The sequence below is a fragment of the Glycine max genome, chromosome 7 (genome assembly GCF_000004515.6).
Source record: "Glycine max cultivar Williams 82 chromosome 7, Glycine_max_v4.0, whole genome shotgun sequence".
Lineage (NCBI taxonomy): Eukaryota > Viridiplantae > Streptophyta > Magnoliopsida > Fabales > Fabaceae > Glycine > Glycine max.
In genome coordinates this window covers 31,019,782-31,039,198 of record NC_038243.2, presented here as the reverse complement: position 1 = coordinate 31,039,198, position 19,417 = coordinate 31,019,782, and the positions used below count along the sequence as shown (strand labels likewise).

Here is a 19,417-nt window from a genome sequence, read left to right as displayed (position 1 = left end):
AGCCACTTAATGCTACTAAAGATGACCAACACGCCCCTCTTTTTCTTGCAATAAAAATAAGTTTCACATTCACATATGTATAATTTTTTAATTACAAATATGAGGTGGTGAAATCTCATATTGAGTAAAAAAGATCTACAAATATTAGTCTCCAAATTTTGGATTAAAGTGTAGTGTTAAATTTTTTTATGTAATTACTTAGTGATTCATTGGTAAAAAAAAAAAAAAATCTTCCTGGTGATAATCAATATATTCTTTAACGAAATTAGTTATATATGAAGCTAACGAATACTTCACATCAAATAATATAGTTAAAAAAATATACCTTTTTATAATTTATTACAAATACTTTCCTAAATTTACTAATATACTTAAACTTATTTTATAAAAAGACTGTGTAAAATAAGTTATATTTTAAATATATTTTAAGATTAATTATAAATGCTAATATTCTCTTTCTAACATATAGTAATTTCAAAGACTTATCTATAATTTTCTTAATTTTAGTTCAGAGACAAAAATGACAGTTTCTTCAAACTTTTTATATACATTTGAGTATTTGACGGGAAGCTAATTCTTTGTAGTTGAATATTCAACTGTCATCCATCAACTTCAACTTTCTGTATTGTGTATTTTATCTTTTTATAAATAAAATAGGTGTTTTAACGGATAAAATTATCTAAAGTCTTGAAAAACAACCATAGACAATCTGAATCCTATCAATGATTATAAAATCATTGACTCGTCTTGCAACCACTACCAGATGCTTATTAAGTTAAAAAAAAATATATAATAAGCAGTCAAGTAGACACGACAATCAACTGGTAGTATCTTAACCCGTCCTAACTTTTACGGAGAGTTCCCACTTTAATCGAAAATGAATATAAGTATAGATAATATCCGACTTTTCAAAATGAGAATGAGAACATGTACATGTACGTATCTACCCGTCTCCTGTATGTATCCTCCCTTGTCCTCGACACATATAATTATTAAAATACCCTTATTTTATTTAATTTTTTTTTAGTTTTGTTCATTAAAAAAAATTAATTTTAGCTATGTTCAATTTTTTTAAAATTGACTCCTTGAATAAATAATATATTTAGTTTTGCTATTTTTTTAAAATTTACTTCTTTATGTATTTTTTTTTAATTATAGCATGGGTACGGATGCATCGGATACCCAAGGAGGACGGAAATAGGAAAAATTTTCATAACTATTAAGAATGAGAACGGATACAGGAATAATTTTGAGGAAGCGGGAATGAAGATAGGAAACCAAACACATGTCCTCCCGTTGGCATGTCTATAGTCAAGGCTGAAAAAAATTTAAAATAAAAACAACTCAAAATCATCTACTTCCTATTTCCAAGCAACAAACATTGTCAACCACAGACTAAGGAAACACCTTTATTTATTTTTTATTTAATTATTCATTGTGGTGTGACCAACATATCTCTCAATTTAGAAAAAAAAATATGCGTTAGCCGTTTAAAATAATTTTATATTATCATTTAATTATAAATTATTATATAATAAATTTATTAACTTTTATAAACTTACCTTAATAATTATACTAAAAATAATTTGTAATTAATTTATAATATAATTTTTTACATTAATAAAATATAACCATTAAATCCATTAATTCATAGCTAAGTAATCATTTTCTTAGATGTAAAAATCACTGATGTAAACATAGTTACTTCTCTCAAAAAGACTGTTCTATACATAAGACTCTCGAATCTTATTCATCGTGCTGCTATCTATCAATTGACCTTGTTATTTAACATTTTTAAATAATTAGAAAAGTGAAGAATCCTAGGTCTTCAGTCTTCACTTACTATTATATTAAAAAATGTGGGTATATCTTGTTTTTTGTTGGGTTAAGGAGATATGTTGCTGTGGCTTGACTCGATCACTCAGTAAAGCAAAAGGAGAGCTCTAGATCATGGACTCAATTATTTGAATTTTGATCCTTTCCAATATGATTTTATGTTTATATTGGAACTTCGAAAGGTCGTATTTTCTCATTACCATGATCGATCATTATTAGGACTCGATTTTTTTTAAAAAAATATATTATGCAACATCACCTGTAAAAACTTATTAAATATTGATATTGGATTTAATTAATATGTATTGATAATTTAATTTTTTACATCATTAATTAATTAGTAATAAATTACTCATTATAAAATTAAATTTATTTTATATATGATGATTTATAATTAAATAATAATAATAAAGAGTTTTAATTTTTAGTGCACATATTATTTATTTATTCATTAATTCATAATTATATTATAACACAATAAGAATATTTAAATGCAAATTACTTTATCATGATAATTAATATTTTTTTTTTGTTACAATCATGATAATCAATATAATTACTAATGTTTTAAACATATATCAGTTAATAATGCATAATTTGAGATGAAACATACTCATGATTGGAGTAGAAAAGAAAGTCAAAGTGGGTGATGTACACTTTACTCTTAACTTTAGGACATTACATTTTCAAAAGCGTCCGTAGTCCATATTTTGTTTTTGGGTGCATTACAAACCAAAAGCGTCCATAATCCATATGCCATCAAAGAAAGGAAGATTAATTTATTTCGAAGTGACGGTAGATGGAAAGACTTGCCAATTAAAAGGTTATTTTTATTATTTTTGTTTTATGGTTAGTGTAAACCAATTAGAATTTATTATGAATGTAATTTTTAAAGTAACTATGACAAAAAGATAATAAATTTATCATTATTAAATTAGAGTGTAATTAGATAAATTATTTATTTATTGATTAATTGATTAATCAATAATGAATATGGATTTGGTATGGTTGACATATAAACTTCTCTATTAACATGATTAGAAATATGTTGAAGTGATATGTAATTATTTGAATAAAATTAGTCTCAAATTCTTTAAATAATGTATTGATTTAAATTTTGTGCATGAAAAAAACATATTGAAAGAAGAGACTCTCTTATAAGTGGGTCAACTAGATTGTCAAACATAGATATTTATTAATAAAAATCATTATACTTTCAAATTAAATTATATATTTTTCACTAGTGCATGAAAAAATCATTAATAAAATTATTATAGATATTTTTCATTAATATCATGATAAAATAAAGAAAAAAAATTATATATTTGATTCTTGAACTTGTGGTAAAACTTGAATTTGATCCTTATACTTTCAAATTAAATTTAGTTCTCTAGCTTTTTAAAACATTTGAATTTGGTCCCTCTTACTGCTTAAACTAAATATTTATTGATAGTTTTTGACTGTCATAAAATTAGAAGATAAACTAAATTTTTACATATTTTTAAAAGTTAGAGGACTAAAATCATCAATTGAAAAAAATATATTGGTAACCCGTATTAAAACATGGGTTAAAAAGTTAAGAAAAAAATATTTATCATGAAAATTATAAAAAAATATAAAAAATATTATAAATAACATAATTTTATACATTTTAATAAATAAGATTCTACATTAAGTTTGATAACTAAAATCTTTATAGAAAACATCATTCAATTCAGTTGATAGGTAAAAAATACGTTATTACTCTTCAATGTAAAAACTCACTAGTGCAAAATCCATACCACACTAATCATAGAATTGAGTTAGTTAGAAGGCAAGCGAATAACGTTACTTACTCTCTTACAAGGGTGACAAAATTCCACGCTAGACTCAAGAATTTTCAGTATATTTCCTCATGTATCTTCCAATCAATTATGAATGAAATTTCATGATTTTTTTAAAATAAAAATTACCTTAGGACACTATTGTCACTTTGTTAACATTTGCAATTTAAAAATACAGAAATTAAAACTAGATTTAACTGAAAGTTAAGGGGAAAAACACATTTATCCAAAAAGAGAAAGGGGGATAAGTTGGTTTCACTCAAAACATTGTTAACCAGCGTTGACAGCTGATAATTCGTGATTATCTTCCAAGGGCATTTACGGAATCTAAAAGACACAGAAGGGTATTTCCGGTAATCCACATGGGAATAAAATCCGTGCCTGGTCGCCGTGTCATTATCACACAGATTTGTGAATGGCATTTCCCAGTTTTTCTTTTTCCATTTCAACCTCTTTCTCACTCTTTTCTGTGTTCTTCCGACCCCTTAAAATTGGACACACAAAAAGGTAAAAAGAAAAAAAAAGTGAGAGACCCAGGGGAGAAAAAAATGATTCATTTTGAGAATCAGAAAACCACTTATGGACCACACAGAAAAATTGCACTCTAGAGCAGTAGTGAAGTGAGTAATATAGAAAAAATAAATAACATAAACCAAAGAAAAAAAAAACAGTGTTTTCTGTGTTTGGTTCAGTTTGTTGTTGGTTCCATCACTCACTGGTCAACAAAGGTTGCTTTTTTCCATCATCCTGTGAACATGGTGTTTCTATTTTCAGCTTCTCACCTCAGCAATGAGAACTGAGGAAGGGGAGACACTGTTGGTGTGAAATGCGTTAGTGTTAGTGCCATAAATAGAAAGAGAGATATAGAGAAAATAGAAAAGAGAAAATGAGAGTTGCAAGAAAGAAAGAAGGGCTGGTACTAGTAGTAGTGTATAGACTAATGTATTACTTAATTAATTAATAATTATTTTTGAGTTTTTTTTTTATCATGAAGCTCGTGGGAGACGAGCGTATCAAGGGAAATCCTACAAATTCGATTTTTTCTTATCTGTTAATAATATAAATATAAATAAAAAAAAGTGACAACAGAGAAAAGTAGCATAAAATAAAAGCAGCAGTGTGTAGTGTAGAGAGAGAGACACGGATTTGGACCAACCAAAATTTGGTTCCTATGGTTCATTGTACAGCCACCCTTTCTTTCCTGTTACAGGTAAACAAACATAAACATTATTGTTTCTTTCTTTCCTTTTTTCTACAAAAATGCCTCATTCATTTCTACTAAGACTCTCTTTCATTGGGTTCTGTGTGTTTGTGTTTTGGGGTCAGTGTCTCTGGCTTGGAATATTATATGCAAGAGGGTGTGTGAACTAGTTTCACGCCTACATAGCATGATTATTGGTTAGAGTTCTCTTGTTTTTTTTAATGTGATCCTCAGTACACAAAAGTGTGAAACAAGGCCAAGTATTGGAGGGGTGTAGGGTGAGAGTGAAAGCGAGGTGGTGAGGGATGTGGTAGCTCTTTGAAATTTGAGCTATTTCCCCATCTTTTGAGACCCATGCTTGTGTGTTGAGCTTGGAAAGTTTCATTTTTTTTTTGTTTTAATTCTGGGTTACTTGTCTCTCTTTCTCTCTCTCTCTCTCTCTCTCTCTCTCTCTCTCCCTCTCTCTCTATTGATTTCTTTTTGTTTTGGTGATTTTTGATGAAGTGCGTTTTGCTTGTTAGGAGAGAGAAAGAGAGGGAATTGGCCAATCCTTCATTATGCTTAGTGTGTTTGTGCTTGCCCTTTCTCATGTTTTGAATCACGCAAAACAATGCTGTGATGATGCTTTTACATGGAGTTTTGTTCTGTGATCCCTTTTCTTTTCTAGCACCAACAGAGAAAAGTGTCTGCAATTTCGTCATAACTTTAAAGAAAGCTAACTCTACTATGTGAGCACTAACTATAAATTTCTCTTCTTGGGGCTTCTCTAAGGCAGAAGGTGAGCAAGGGAACATAACAGCCCAGGGAAACTAGGGAGAGTGTGAATTACTTGCTGATGGGTCTTAGTTTGAAGATGCAGAGCCACCATCCTGTGGCTTTGAGGTTACATGATCAAATGGGGTCTAAGAGAAAGTACACATTCATTCAGGCTCATAGAGCTTGGCTTCCAAAGTTTCTGCTGCTGTGGATCCTGCTAATGGCTTTGATCAGTTGGTGCATCTATAGCAAAATGGATGATGACACTAAAGTCCGAAGGAAAGAGGTTTTGGGTAGCCTCTGTGATCAAAGGGCAAGAATGTTGCAAGACCAGTTTAGTGTTAGTGTTAACCATGTCCATGCCCTTGCCATCCTTGTTTCAACCTTCCATTACTACAGATACCCTTCTGCCATTGACCAGGTTAGAGCTTGATCTTCCACTTTAATCTTGATTTGATACAAGCTAAGCATGATATTATATGTAATGGTTTGAAAGAAATGAAATGCTATTTGGGATTTTCACACTTCTACTTATTGCTCAAATTGTGTAAATAACTAAATATCTCCATCCATTGTTCATAATAAAATAGGAAACCTTTGCTGAGTACACTGCCCGGACAGCATTTGAACGGCCGTTACTGAGTGGTGTGGCCTATGCGCAAAGAGTTGTTAACTCTGAGAGGGAGAGATTTGAGAAAGAACATGGATGGGTTATAAAAACAATGGAAAGAAAGTCTTCACTGGTTAGAGATGAGTATGCACCGGTGATATTCGCGCAAGAAACTGTCTCATATCTTGAGTCTCTTGATATGATGTCTGGGGAGGTAGATTACAACACTGCCGAACATTATTCTATTTACTGCTTATATATTGTTAAATTTTCACTCAAAATTTTGCCTTTGCATGTTCAGGAGGACCGAGAAAACATTTTAAGGGCTAGAGCCACTGGGAAGGCGGTTCTGACTAGTCCTTTCAGTCTTTTGGGTTCTCACCATCTCGGTGTGGTTTTAACATTCCCTGTGTACAAATCTAAGCTCCCTCAGAAGCCAACAGTGGAAGAACGCATTGAAGCAACTGCAGGGTGGGTTTTAGTTTCACTTCTATTTGTTTTTCAAGTTTTCTTTTGTGATATACTTGGCGATTCTTTGTGTTAAATGACATATAGTATATTTTTTAGTTGTTATGCTTGTATGTTATTTTCATACCCTAAATAATAATGACAACACTGTGTGTCAAATAATATCACATTTTTCTACTAATCAATGAAAGCTGCTGCGGCTTCTTTCTCCATTAGATCATGACTGATGCTAACTATTAAAGCTGTGACCACTACATTTTAATGGTATCAGTATCACAATACCTGCCACTTTGTGCTACCAGTTTTATTTCCATCAATACCACCTTGGGTGCCATAGCCATTTCCCCTGATCACTATCAGAGAGTTTGAGGACAACTGTTGGCGATGCAAATGGCACAACCAATTAACTGGTTAATGTTTATTAATTAACAATTTATTTAACATTCAATATAGTTAACCAATTAAATTTTTATTATTCCTATTTTACCAATAATTCCTCTTCTTTAAAATTGTTCTTTTGGTTTTTGTATTTTCATGGCCCTCAATTATTGAATTCAGAGCTGTATGTAAGAGGCAGGATGCTTGTGTTGTGTGGTTTGCATCCTGTCCTGTCTAAAATGTAGTTTTAACTTTTAGTTCTATAGTTGCTTACATCGACAAGCCTCTTTACCTTGTTTCAATCTTGTGGCTTTATGTTTACACTAAGCTTCTTAGTGTCCTAATGTATTGAATAAATTTCTAATTGACATCAGATATGTTGGAGGATCCTTTGATGTTGAGTCCCTTGTAAAGAATTTACTTGGGCAACTTGATGGTAACCAAGCAATTTTGGTGAATGTATATGATATTACAAACTATACTAATCCCCTAGTCATGTATGGGAACCTATATGAAGAAGGCGATATGTCTCTTGTGCATGAAAGCAAGCTTGATTTTGGAGATCCATACAGGAAACATCAGATGATATGTAGGTAGGTGCTTCTGGCTGCTGTACTTTTTTCTGTAAGGACCTTTAATGTTTTTACTTGTCAACTGATAGTTATCATCAAATTTTTGAACAGGTACCATCAGAAGGCACCGACAAACTGGATAGCTCTTACCACGGCATTCCTATTCTTTGTGATTCTTTTTTTAGTGGGTTACATTTTATATGGTGCTGGAAACCATATTGTCAAAGTTGAAGATGATTTCCATGCAATGGAGGAATTGAAAGTCCGAGCAGAAGCAGCTGATATTGCCAAGTCCCAGGTAATTTTTCTGGCATATTGTTATCAGGGTTCATTATTTCCAGGATTACTTGCTGATCACAATTACCTAAATTTTGTTTTTAATTTCAGTTTCTAGCTACGGTCTCTCATGAAATTAGAACACCCATGAATGGTATTTTAGGTAACTTCAAGAATCTGTTTCTCTATCTTATTAACAAAAGTGTGATATATGCTTTCATAACTTTTGCTTTTCTATTGATGTTGGTATCATTTAACTTAAAATTACTGTAGGAATGCTTGCTCTGCTTCTAGATACAGAATTGAGTTCAACCCAACGAGATTATGCTCAGACTGCTCAAGCATGTGGAAAGGCACTCATAACATTAATAAATGAGGTGCTTGACCGTGCTAAAATTGAAGCTGGCAAGCTAGAGCTGGAGGCTGTTCCATTTGATCTTCGTTCCATAATTGATGATGTTCTTTCTCTTTTTTCTGAGAAATCTAGACACAAAGGTTTAGAGGTATGTTTAATTGTTGATTAACCTACTATAAATGCCATATCATAGGTTTGCTTTGTCAAAGTTATAAAATTTCACCATTCTATTTTTTTGATTGATGAACTTATACTGTTCTTTCATCTCTTTGTCACCTTTTTGGTGTCTTATGCCACTCGATTTTCATGTTCCTGATGCTCATACTGAACCTCAACCTGAACTCATATTGTCAATTGTGGAAGTAAAGCTGGCTGTGTTTGTTTCTGACAAAGTTCCGGATATTGTCATGGGAGATCCTGGGAGATTCAGACAAATAATAACAAATCTTGTTGGCAACTCTGTTAAAGTAAGTGGAATTTTCATAGTTTGTTCATCTGTTGGATGTTATTTGCATTTGGAAATGCCATTCTAAGTTTCTAACTGTTTCAATCTTCTTCACTTTTCTTCTCCCCCCCCCCCCCCACAGTGAGCAGCTGTGGAAGAAAGCATTGATATTGATGCTTGAATCCTTCATATTTATTCTCTCCCTTGTGTACGCCAAATTTTATTCACAAGGTACTTGTTGATAACATTACTAATTAATTTGCACATCTTGCAGTTTACTGAACAAGGGCATATATTTGTTAAAGTTCATCTAGCAGACAATCGAAAGTCCATAATGAATGGAAAACACGATACTTTTCTAAATGGAGAATCAGATGAAGTTTTCCATATATCTGGTGATTATCATTTCAAAACCTTAAGTGGATGTGAAGCTGCCGATGAACGGAATAGTTGGGATAATTTTAAGCATCTAATCGCTGACGAAGAATATGGCCTTGATTCTTCTAGAGAAACAATGGCTGCTTGTGAATCTTCTGAGCAAGTCACCTTGAGGGTGTGCGTGGAGGACACTGGAATTGGAATTCCTTTCTCAGCTCAGGATGGGATATTCATGCCATTTGTGCAGGCTGACAGCTCAACCTCACGAAATTATGGGGGTACTGGTATTGGCTTGAGTATCAGTAAATGTCTGGTTGAGCTAATGGGTGGTCAGATAAACTTCATAAGTCGACCCCAGGTTGGGAGCACCTTTTCTTTTACTGCAGTTTGTGAAGCATTTAAGAAAAGTTCAGTTACCAACAAGAAGAAAAATTTGGAAGATCTGCCTTCAAGTTTTAGAGGGATGAAAGTCATTGTGGTTGATGGGAAGCCTGTTAGAGCTGCTGTGACTAGATACCATTTGAAGAGACTAGGGATACTAGTTAAAGTTGCAAATAGGATCAGTAAGGCTGTTGCTTTATGTGGTAAGAGTGGTTCTTTGAAATCGGGGTAAGTTCTATTATTCCATCTCTATTTTGATTTTTTTTTCTTATAGACAGAATTGGTGTTAATTATGAAGAAACTGAAAGTGATTATAAACAAAGTGGTATCAACATTTTGCTATTGTTGTAACATATGCTTGTGAAAAAAAAAACCTTTAAATTGACTTTGCAAGTTTATTGGAAAACATATTCTGCAGTTTTATCAGGGTGTCTATCCTCTGCTATGGTCCCACTACTAGATTTTAGGGTTTGTGTTTGATATATAAAAAGGCGTAATGGCATAGTCATGTCTCAATGGCTAAGTTTCAATGTAGCTATTTTTCAATCCCAGTGAGGTTTCAAATGTCTTTTGGTTATGTTTCAGTTATCTTCAATTTGAAATCAATTCATGGTGTATTTCTTGGATGTGCCTTTACAAAGCTTAATGTTGATTTTGATATTTTAGTTGTTCTAGTTTTTCCTTTATAAGGCTTGCATTATTCTTTAAAGTTATATCGTGAAACTGCTTTTGACTATTTTTTTTTTCCACGAGAGAGGGAGTAGGGGAGGAAGAAAAGAAAAGAAAATGGAAGATACTATGTTTCATTATTTTCATATTTCTATTCAGACATCAAATGCTAAGGAATTTGTTTTTTAATAAATGAATGACATTTGAAGAATATATGCTATTATTTTTTTCTTCTATGGTTTAAGTTGCTTGGTTCAGTTTATTCACTGAGTGAAACTACTTGGATGTGGCAGAATGTTCCAGCCTGATATTATCATGGTTGAGAAGGACACATGGATAACTGGAGAGGATGGCATTTTCAATACATGGAAACATAATGGTCGTACGATTAAGATGCCTAAAATGATCCTTCTGGCAACCAATATTAGTAATGCCGAATTTGATAAAGCTAAGTTCACGGGTTTCACTGATACTGTGATCATGAAGCCTCTGAGAGCTAGTATGGTGGCTGCTTGTCTTCAGCAAGTTTTGGGTATGGGGAAGAAGAGGCAGCTAGGGAAAGACATGCCTAATGGTTTTCTACATAGCCTTCTCTATGGAAAGAAAATTTTGGTGGTTGATGACAATGGGGTAAACCGGAGGGTTGCAGCAGGTGCACTAAAGAAGTTTGGAGCTGATGTGAAGTGTGCTGAAAGTGGCAAAGTCGCCCTTGAAATGCTGCAATTGCCTCACAATTTTGATGCTTGCTTCATGGACATCCAAATGCCAGAAATGGACGGGTACACATTTATATTGGCTATTATTGCTTCTTTTCTTGCTTTATATGTTGGAAATATTTTATACTTAATAGATTCGTGTATCACATGATAAATGCCTTTAGTGTCCACCTGTTAATTGCTAGTGTCTAGGAAGTTGCACTTAGTTAATATTAGCCGGGAGTATAGCCTTTGTCAAGATGCATCACATATAACAGGATTGACGCTATGAGAAATGCTAGCGACGCTCTCTTTCTAACACACTCTATGATTGATTGAAATATACTAAAAATCACCAATTTTGGTAGGACTCACTCCTCATTTAATAATTCTTTCTCTTGATTAATAAGTGGAACCATCAGAATTGATGATTTCCAATAAAATTCAACCTATCATAGAGAGTATTAGAAAGAGTGTTAGAGAGCGTTAAAATCAGCTCATATAAATTGCATTCCTCTTGAGGCTATTATTGACTATTATGTTAAAATAAGCTCAAATATAAATTGTACTTTTGTACTACATAGCTTTGGCTTCGTAATTAAGCTTGGTTGTAAAGATTTTTGATGCCTCATTCAATTTAGAATGAAAAAAGGATGGAGTATAGGGAAAAAGTGGGTTGGCAAAATAAGATACTGATCTCACAGCATTCTGTATGGTTCTTCTCTTCATGTTCCAACCATAAAAGATAGACCAAGCTGGCAAGATGTGAAAGTTCGAATACATGGAATTTTATACTTTTAATCCATATGTATTATCATATTATGTATTCATAAGAGTTTGTTACATGTGAGGAAAATGTGTTGATTCATGTGAGGAAAATTGAGATATGCATGGACTTGGGGAAACCATCTAAACAGATGTTACACATTTTGCAGATTTGAAGCAACTAGTAGAATTCGGATGATGGAGAGCAAGGCAAATGAGGAGATGAATGGCAGTGAGTGGCATGTACCTATACTGGCCATGACAGCTGATGTGATCCTTGCTACGTACGACAAGTGCGTGAAATGTGGCATGGATGGATACGTCTCAAAGCCATTTGAGGAAGAGAATCTGTATCAGGAAGTTGCAAAGTTTTTCAAATCCAAGACCATCTCAGACTCATGACAATGTGCTTTGAACTTGGCAACCAACTAGAAGATTGATTGGAGACAACACATTTTAGTTTTTTTATTTTATCATTACTAGCACTTTCACATGTCACTTGTAACTAGTTACTTATGCATGCTCTCATGCCTAGAGTAATGCTTGTTTTCCTAACATCTTTGAGTTGAGTTCGTTGAGGGATCCTTACAATTACCAACCGGCTGCGTTTGGCATTATTAGAGTAAATGGTATACCACGCTACACCCCCCAATTGTGTACAGATTTTGGGTAAGGGATGAGTGAAATTATGTAAATTCAATGTTTTTCCCCATCTCGTTACTTCCCCATCAGAAGGTTTTTATAGCAATAGCTTTTTGTGTAAAGGCATCTTGTATTGTAATAGATTTGGTCATTATGTTAAAAAATGCATGCTTATGTGTAGTGTAGCATATCTTTGGTGCATGAAAAAATGTAGTGCTTACTAAGTGTTAGAATCGTCTTCCCTTATGAAATTTGAAGTAATCATTCATATGCATATAGTTAAGACAAAATTGTAAATTTGGTCTCTCATTTTGTCTCTAATTTTGGATTGTCCCCTGGTAAATTAATTCACAAATTTTGTCCTCGTATTTATTAAAATCACGCAATGTTGGTCCCCCAGGCCACAATTGAACGTTAACCATTAGCAAGTGACGTTGATTAACACGTGTCAATGTCTGAGAGGTATGTCAAACGTTCTACGACTTTGTCCATGTCCACTTCGTTCCACCATCACCACCACCTCGCTAAGCTGCCCTGACCCACTTTCCGACGCAACCGTGGGTTTCTCGAGGAGCGAGTGGCGACAATTGGGGCACGAGGAATGTGACAGAAGCCACATGTTAATGCACCTCACGTGGAACCCGTGGTTGCACTCGTCAAGGCATATGGGGCACTTTGTTGTCGGAATCGTGCTTTCGTCGGCAGCGCCGTACACTGCGACTGAGATGCGGCTGAGCTCGCGGCGCTTTAGCCCCGTCCCCGCCAGTCACCTGATTCGCCGTCTCGTCGCCGAAGCGCTACCCGCACTGCAGCACGCACTGCGCGATGAAGTTCAGGCCTAGCACGCATATCAAAGCGCACAGCAGCGCTGCCAGAATGATCACCATGTTGGTGTCGAAGTTCGCATCGCTGATGAACGTGTCGCTCGTGTTGCTGCCGCCATACAAGGGTGGCATGCTCAGTTCCATCTCCAAAAACCGCCACTGCATGTTTGATGCTTCAAAATATTTCAATTTAAAAAGAAAACTGTTTGGACTTCAAGACCTTGATTCCTAAGTAACTTGTTACTTTGTGGCTATATGAACAAAAGTAAACAACCGGGTCTCTTTAACTTTGTGGAAAGTTTTAGGCTTTGTGCTAAAATCTTGATGGGGTTGAAGTTTTTTTTTTCTTTTGGATTAGTTGTGTGTATACTCTGGAGTGTTCTGAAGATTCAGAGTAGTAAAGGACACGAATCAAGAGTAGTGAAGGATTCAGACGTTGACACGTGTCAATCAATGTCACTTGCTAACAGTCAACGTCCAATTGTAGCCTGAGAGATCAATATTGCATGATTTTAATAAATACGTGGACAAAATTTGTGAATTAATTTACTGGGGAAAAAATCCGAAATTGAAGACAAAATGGGAGACCAAATTTACAATTTTGCCTATAGTTAAACATTTTATGTAGCTGAAGTAATTTTATTTGGTTTACATAGGGGTGACAAATAGATGAATTGGCTCCATCCTGATTAGGATTTTAATAGATTAGATCAAAATAATTCATTTTGATTCTTTAAAAATCATTTAATGGATCTAATCCAATTCCATTCATTTGATTCATCCATTAATACTTTTTTCATGGATGTATATCCATCCAATCTATCTAAAAAAATGTTTAAAAACAATTATTTTTAATTTAAAAATAATATATTTTAAAAAATTCACAATACTTTTTATAATAATAATAACCCAAACAAAAAGCAAAACAAAAGACATTGAGGTTGTTTTTGGTTGATCTTAGTCGAAGCTAATTTTTGGTCGATATTGGTTGAGATTATTTTTTTGCTGACGTCAACCAATGATGTTTTTTGCCTGACATCAATTAAGTTTTTTTTTTTTCGATCGGCATTGGCCTAAGCTATTTTTCGGCCGATGTTTTTGGTTAACATCAACTAAGGTTATTTTTTTGGCTGAAGTCAGTTGATAATGTTTGTTAGCCAACAATGATTGAGACTATTTTTTTGGTCGATTATTCATTAATTATTTTTTTAAACTTATTATCAACCCTTTTGAGGAATTAAAAATTATTGCTAATAGCCTGAAGTGAGAAGCAAAAATATTTTTGAGAAAGACGTTCCTCAATAATATCATCATAACACATTCAGGATATGATGAAATAGGATGAATTAAGACCATATTTTGTAAGTACATAATTATCTTGAATAAATTCACTATTTCTTTATTTTCCAATCACCTCGAATGACTCAAGATGTTTCTTTTGTTGACATTAGTCAGGACAACTTTTGTTGTTGGCATTGACTAGGTTTTTTTTTGTCAACATCATTCGAGACTAGTTTTGGCCGATGACGACTAGGGTTTTTGATTGACATTGACTGATGAAGATTTTTGGCATACATTAGTCATGGTTATTTTTTGGATGACATCATAAGCTGAAAAAACTCTGGACAATATTGGCAAAAAAATAGCTCTAACCAAAGTCTGCCAAAAAGAATCCTACTAAGATCATCTGAAAAATAACATCAATCGACGTTGGCTGATAATGTTCATAAGCTAATGTTGGCCAAAAAAACTCTACATGACATCGGCAAAAAAAATAACCCCAACAAATGTTGACTGAAAAAAACCCTAGCCGACATTATTCAAAAAACAACATCGATTGACGTTGGCCTAAAAACATTATCAACCGACTTTTGTCAAAAAATAGCCCTAGTCGATATTAGCCGAAAAATAAACTTGGACAAAAAACCATGGTTGATGTCTATAAAAAAATAGTCCCGAAGATGATTGAAAGAAAAATCCTAGCCAACATTTGTCAAAAGTTACCCACAAATTCTTTTATTATTAAGTTGAATTAATTTTGATCAATTAAGTATTGATTAGAGGATCCATTAGATTTTAAAAATTAGTGGATGGATCATTAACCATCCATTAATGTAAATGGATGGATTTAAATCCTTCCATTTGTTTTATTTTTTGTAGTGGATGGATTAGATAGATTTATTGTGGATGAATAGTTAATAAATGGATTCATTTGTTACCCCTAAATTTATATTAGGGCTCACTTAGCTAATCTAATGTAATGGTTGCTACTTATCACCATCATAATTGTTGGTCTCGTAATCTTAAATGTTTGTAAACATTACTTATAATATGTATGATTTGGTGGTAAAAGTTCATGATGAATGCAAAATATGATAAACTTACCACAAAAACAACTATCCGCTGCTTCTAAAAATCATGGTACTTTTCAACTCACTGTCAATCCAATATACACACTTAGAAGTTTAAGAAAATGACAAACTTAGTAGAATTAACTATCTAAAAAAACACTTCCTAACACTTAGAAAAAATGTTTAAAAAGTTTTAGTAACATGAACTATACATAACATGATAAAATGACGCAAAAACATATTAGTAATAGTTATTCATATTTGGTGATATTTTTTAAATATTGACAAAAGTTTTCAGCAACATTTTCACTAAGTTTTAGGCAAAAAAAATGTTGCTAAAAGTCACATGTGTTGCAGTGATAGGTCCCTCATCATTATTTAAAGTTTTTTCTTTGTAAATGACTATAAATTGTTGAAACAGATCCGTAATTCTTTAATTATTCATCGCATGTCGAAAAATACATGATCAAAGAAAATGCAAATAAAATTAATTCAATATAGTGAAGTTGATAATACATTATTGATCATTTAAGTTATACGATTGCCATTTTTTATAACATTTTTACATGATTAATATTGGCAATAACATAATGTATAATTAATACATGATATTATATAAGGAATACATTATGAATTATATTTTAAAGTTTAACAAATGAAAACCTTTGCTCCAGTGTGTTTTTTATATGAAATGTGTCAAATTTTCAATATTATGCTACAATTTCATGTCAATTTAAATCAAGAAATCAATATTGAAGAGTATACAAATAAAGAAATAATATGCTAATAAATATTAAAAAGTATATAAGAAATAGTGATAGAAAATAATACATAGTAACATTACATGATTTAAAATTTGAAAGACTTATTATCGATAACAACATTTGAAGTCATATTTGAATTATGTTCATAATCATTACATATAAGAGTCTTCAATCTCTTACATGTTGTAACCCTTAAAATTGAAAAATACAATTGTCCATTTGAAAAAAAATGGTCTTGAAAATTAAATTCCAATACTTTTGAGAGATTAACCTTGACTTTTGTTTATTTTCATTACAAAAGAAATCACCATTGGAAATTGTTTATATTGAAATTGAAATGAAATTCTATGATCAAATGGAGTCAATGATAAGCTTGGAATGAAAATCTTTTCTCCAATGTTAATACTAGAAATGACTTTTGCTTCTAAAACATGATTAACCAATTGGGTGACAACGAGTCCAGTGTCATGACACAATCCAAAAGATTGGTCTATATTTCTTAATAGCATCATGATGTGAAGACTAATCTAAGCTTTAATTGATGGTTGGAAAGTCCAAATCAACAATTGTATTTAAAAACTCAAAAGTATGTATATCGTATGGTCTATCCACATTTATATTGGTAGTATTTGGATATGGATAATTAACCTCGACCAAATTTAAATATTTGACCCTGATGTCAACATTTTTTCCACCAACATAGTTGAACTTTATCCAAGCACTGTTACCTGAATTATAATACTTCAAAAGATTTTCCAAATCACACGTAAAATAATCATTGTGTGAAAATTTATGCAATGCAATTTCAGTTTTTTTTCTTCTAATTTTGACTTTAAAAATGACCCTGATTGGAAGATCACTTTTCAATGGTTCGTAAAAGTGATTAAGAAGTTGAACATATTCCTTCAACAACAACAACAAATAAATTAAGAGTTACTGATTCAAAGCCTAGGTTGATCCGATGGATGCTCTAGCTCCAAGAGTTTGACTTGGAGAACCGTGATAGGAGCAGAGCACAAAATTTATTTGCTGATCATTTGAGTCGGATCGAACGTGAGTCTGATGAGGACTCACCCATTCGGGATGATTTCCCGGATGATCATTTGTATATATTGTATAGTATTTCTGATTCTTTTTCTACTCCCTGGTTTGCTAACATTGTAAATTATTTAGTTGCTTCTGTTTTTCCTCCCTTAGCATCTAAGGCTCAAAAAGATAAAATTAAAAGTGATGCTAAGCATTTTATTTGGGATGACCCCTACTTGTGGAAATTGTGCAGTGATCAGGTCATTAGATGATGCATTCCAGATCATGAGACTGACTCAGTCCTGCAGTTCTGTCATTCTTTCGCACCGGGAGGTCATCTGGGTGTTCAAAGGACAACTCGCAAAGTGCTTGACTGTGGCTTTTATTGGCCCACCATCTTTAAAGATGTGTGGAAGACTTGTAGCACTTGTGAGCAATGTCAGAGAGCAGGAAGTGCACTTATATGACAACAACAAATGCCTCAGCAACCTATGCTATTCTGTGAGGTGTTTGATGTCTAGGGCATAGATTTCATGAGCCTTTTTCCTGTCTCTTTTGGTTATGTTTATATTCTCCTTGCAGTTGATTATGTTTCAAAATGGGTGGAAACCAAGCCCACTAGAACTAATGATGCTAAAGTTGTTGTAGATTTTGTCAAATCTAATCTGTTTTGCAGGTTTGGAGTACCTAAAGCAATCGTTAGTGATCAAGGAACCCATTTTTGTAACAAATCAATGCATGCCTTGCTTAAATAGTATGGGGTTGTACACAGGGTATCCACACCATACCACCCCTAAACCAATGGACAGACAATAATTTCTAATAGGGAGATCAAGAGAATTTTAGAGAAGATTGTGCAGCCAAGTAGGAAAGATTGGAGTACCATGCTTGATGATGCTCTTTGGGCACATAGGACTGCCTACAAAGCACCCATAGGAATGTCTCCTTATCGGGTTGTCTTTGGAAAGGCATGTCATCTTCCAGTGGAGATTGAGCACAAAGCATACTTGGCAGTAAAGACCTGCAACTTCTCTATGGATCAAGCTGGTGAGGAAAGAAAGTTGCAACTGAGTGAGTTAGATGAGATCCGCCTAGAAGCGTATGAGAATGCCAAGTTGTACAAAGAAAAGACCAAGAAGTTCCATGATAGCATGATAATTAAGAAGGACTTCATGGTTGGGCAAAAAGTGTTATTGTATAATTCTAGGCTTGGACTCATGAGTGGTAAGTTGAGGTCTAAGTGGATTGGTCCTTTTGTTGTTACTAATATTTTTCCTTATGGTACAGTTGAGATAAAAAACGACTCCACAAACAAGAGCTTCAAGGTCAATGTACACCGACTTAAGCCATTCCTCACAAACCCTTCTTTAGTGGACGCAGTGGTGGAAGAGACTTCCTTACTCCACCCTACTTTTCCTCCACCATGACTTAGGGAGTTCTTCTTTTTCTGTCTCCTTCTTTACTTTTGACGCACTTGTCCAATTTTATTGATCGATTTGATTGCTTTGAATCTTGTGATAGTGCCATATTGAGGACAATGTGTTGTTTAAGTGTCGGGGGGGGGGGGGGGGGGAGGAGATTGTTCTTTATTTGAGTTTTGTTTTTTTGGTTAAATTTGTGTTAAAATTTTTATGTTGGTTTTATGTTTTGTGTACAACATTGTATGTTTCTCTTTGAATTTTGGGTTATGTACAATAAATGGGTAATTGTTTTCGAAATAGGAGTTTCTTGGCATTTTGTGAATTGAAATCCTTGCCTTCTCTACATGTCAAGTTAGTTATGAAAGGTCAAATTGAAAGTGATAAATTTACCATTGGTGAGATTTTGAGCCATCATTGTTTATTTTATTCGGTGTGCTTTGCCCCATTGATTGCTTGCACAATAGCCTTGGCTCAATTCTTGTTGATACTTCTTGGTTCACATGCATGTTGGGAGATGATTTAGGCATTTTATTCTTATAAGCCTCTAGCCAAATGAGCCTACCTTGAATTAATTCCTTTGATAGCCCTTTTGAGCCTTGTTTCTCTTTCCTTGTTTTGAAGCTCACTACAAGCCTTAAGTGAAAAACCATGATATCATCTTACCCTTAAGGAATTTTGGAGCTTTGGAATTGTTTTGGGAATAAGTGTGGGGGGGTATGTTTCATTGGAAGATATGATTTTTGGCCATGATTAATGTTTTATTTTGGCCATGCTTGATGTA

The 19,417-nt window shown here is 33.3% G+C and overlaps 1 protein-coding gene across 4 annotated transcripts; it reads left to right on the top strand.

Moving 5' to 3' along the window:
• Nucleotides 1-4,124: 4,124 nt before the first annotated feature.
• LOC100776599 (histidine kinase 4) lies at nucleotides 4,125-12,372 on the top strand. 4 transcript variants are annotated; one of them, XM_003529184.5, is made up of 12 exons: nucleotides 4,125-4,869; nucleotides 5,636-6,037; nucleotides 6,207-6,440; nucleotides 6,528-6,697; nucleotides 7,447-7,665; nucleotides 7,756-7,942; nucleotides 8,032-8,083; nucleotides 8,194-8,423; nucleotides 8,644-8,742; nucleotides 8,995-9,707; nucleotides 10,442-10,927; nucleotides 11,779-12,372. In XM_003529184.5, exons 2-12 carry the CDS (start codon nucleotides 5,696-5,698, stop codon nucleotides 12,008-12,010), a joined length of 2,964 nt encoding a protein of 987 aa, XP_003529232.1. In that variant the 5' UTR covers nucleotides 4,125-4,869; nucleotides 5,636-5,695; the 3' UTR covers nucleotides 12,011-12,372. The 4 variants fall into 4 exon arrangements, with proteins under 4 accessions (XP_003529232.1, XP_006583749.1, XP_006583748.1 ...); XM_006583686.4 differs by having other exon boundaries at nucleotides 5,632-6,037; XM_006583685.4 differs by having other exon boundaries at nucleotides 5,382-6,037.
• Nucleotides 12,373-19,417: the final 7,045 nt, after the last annotated feature.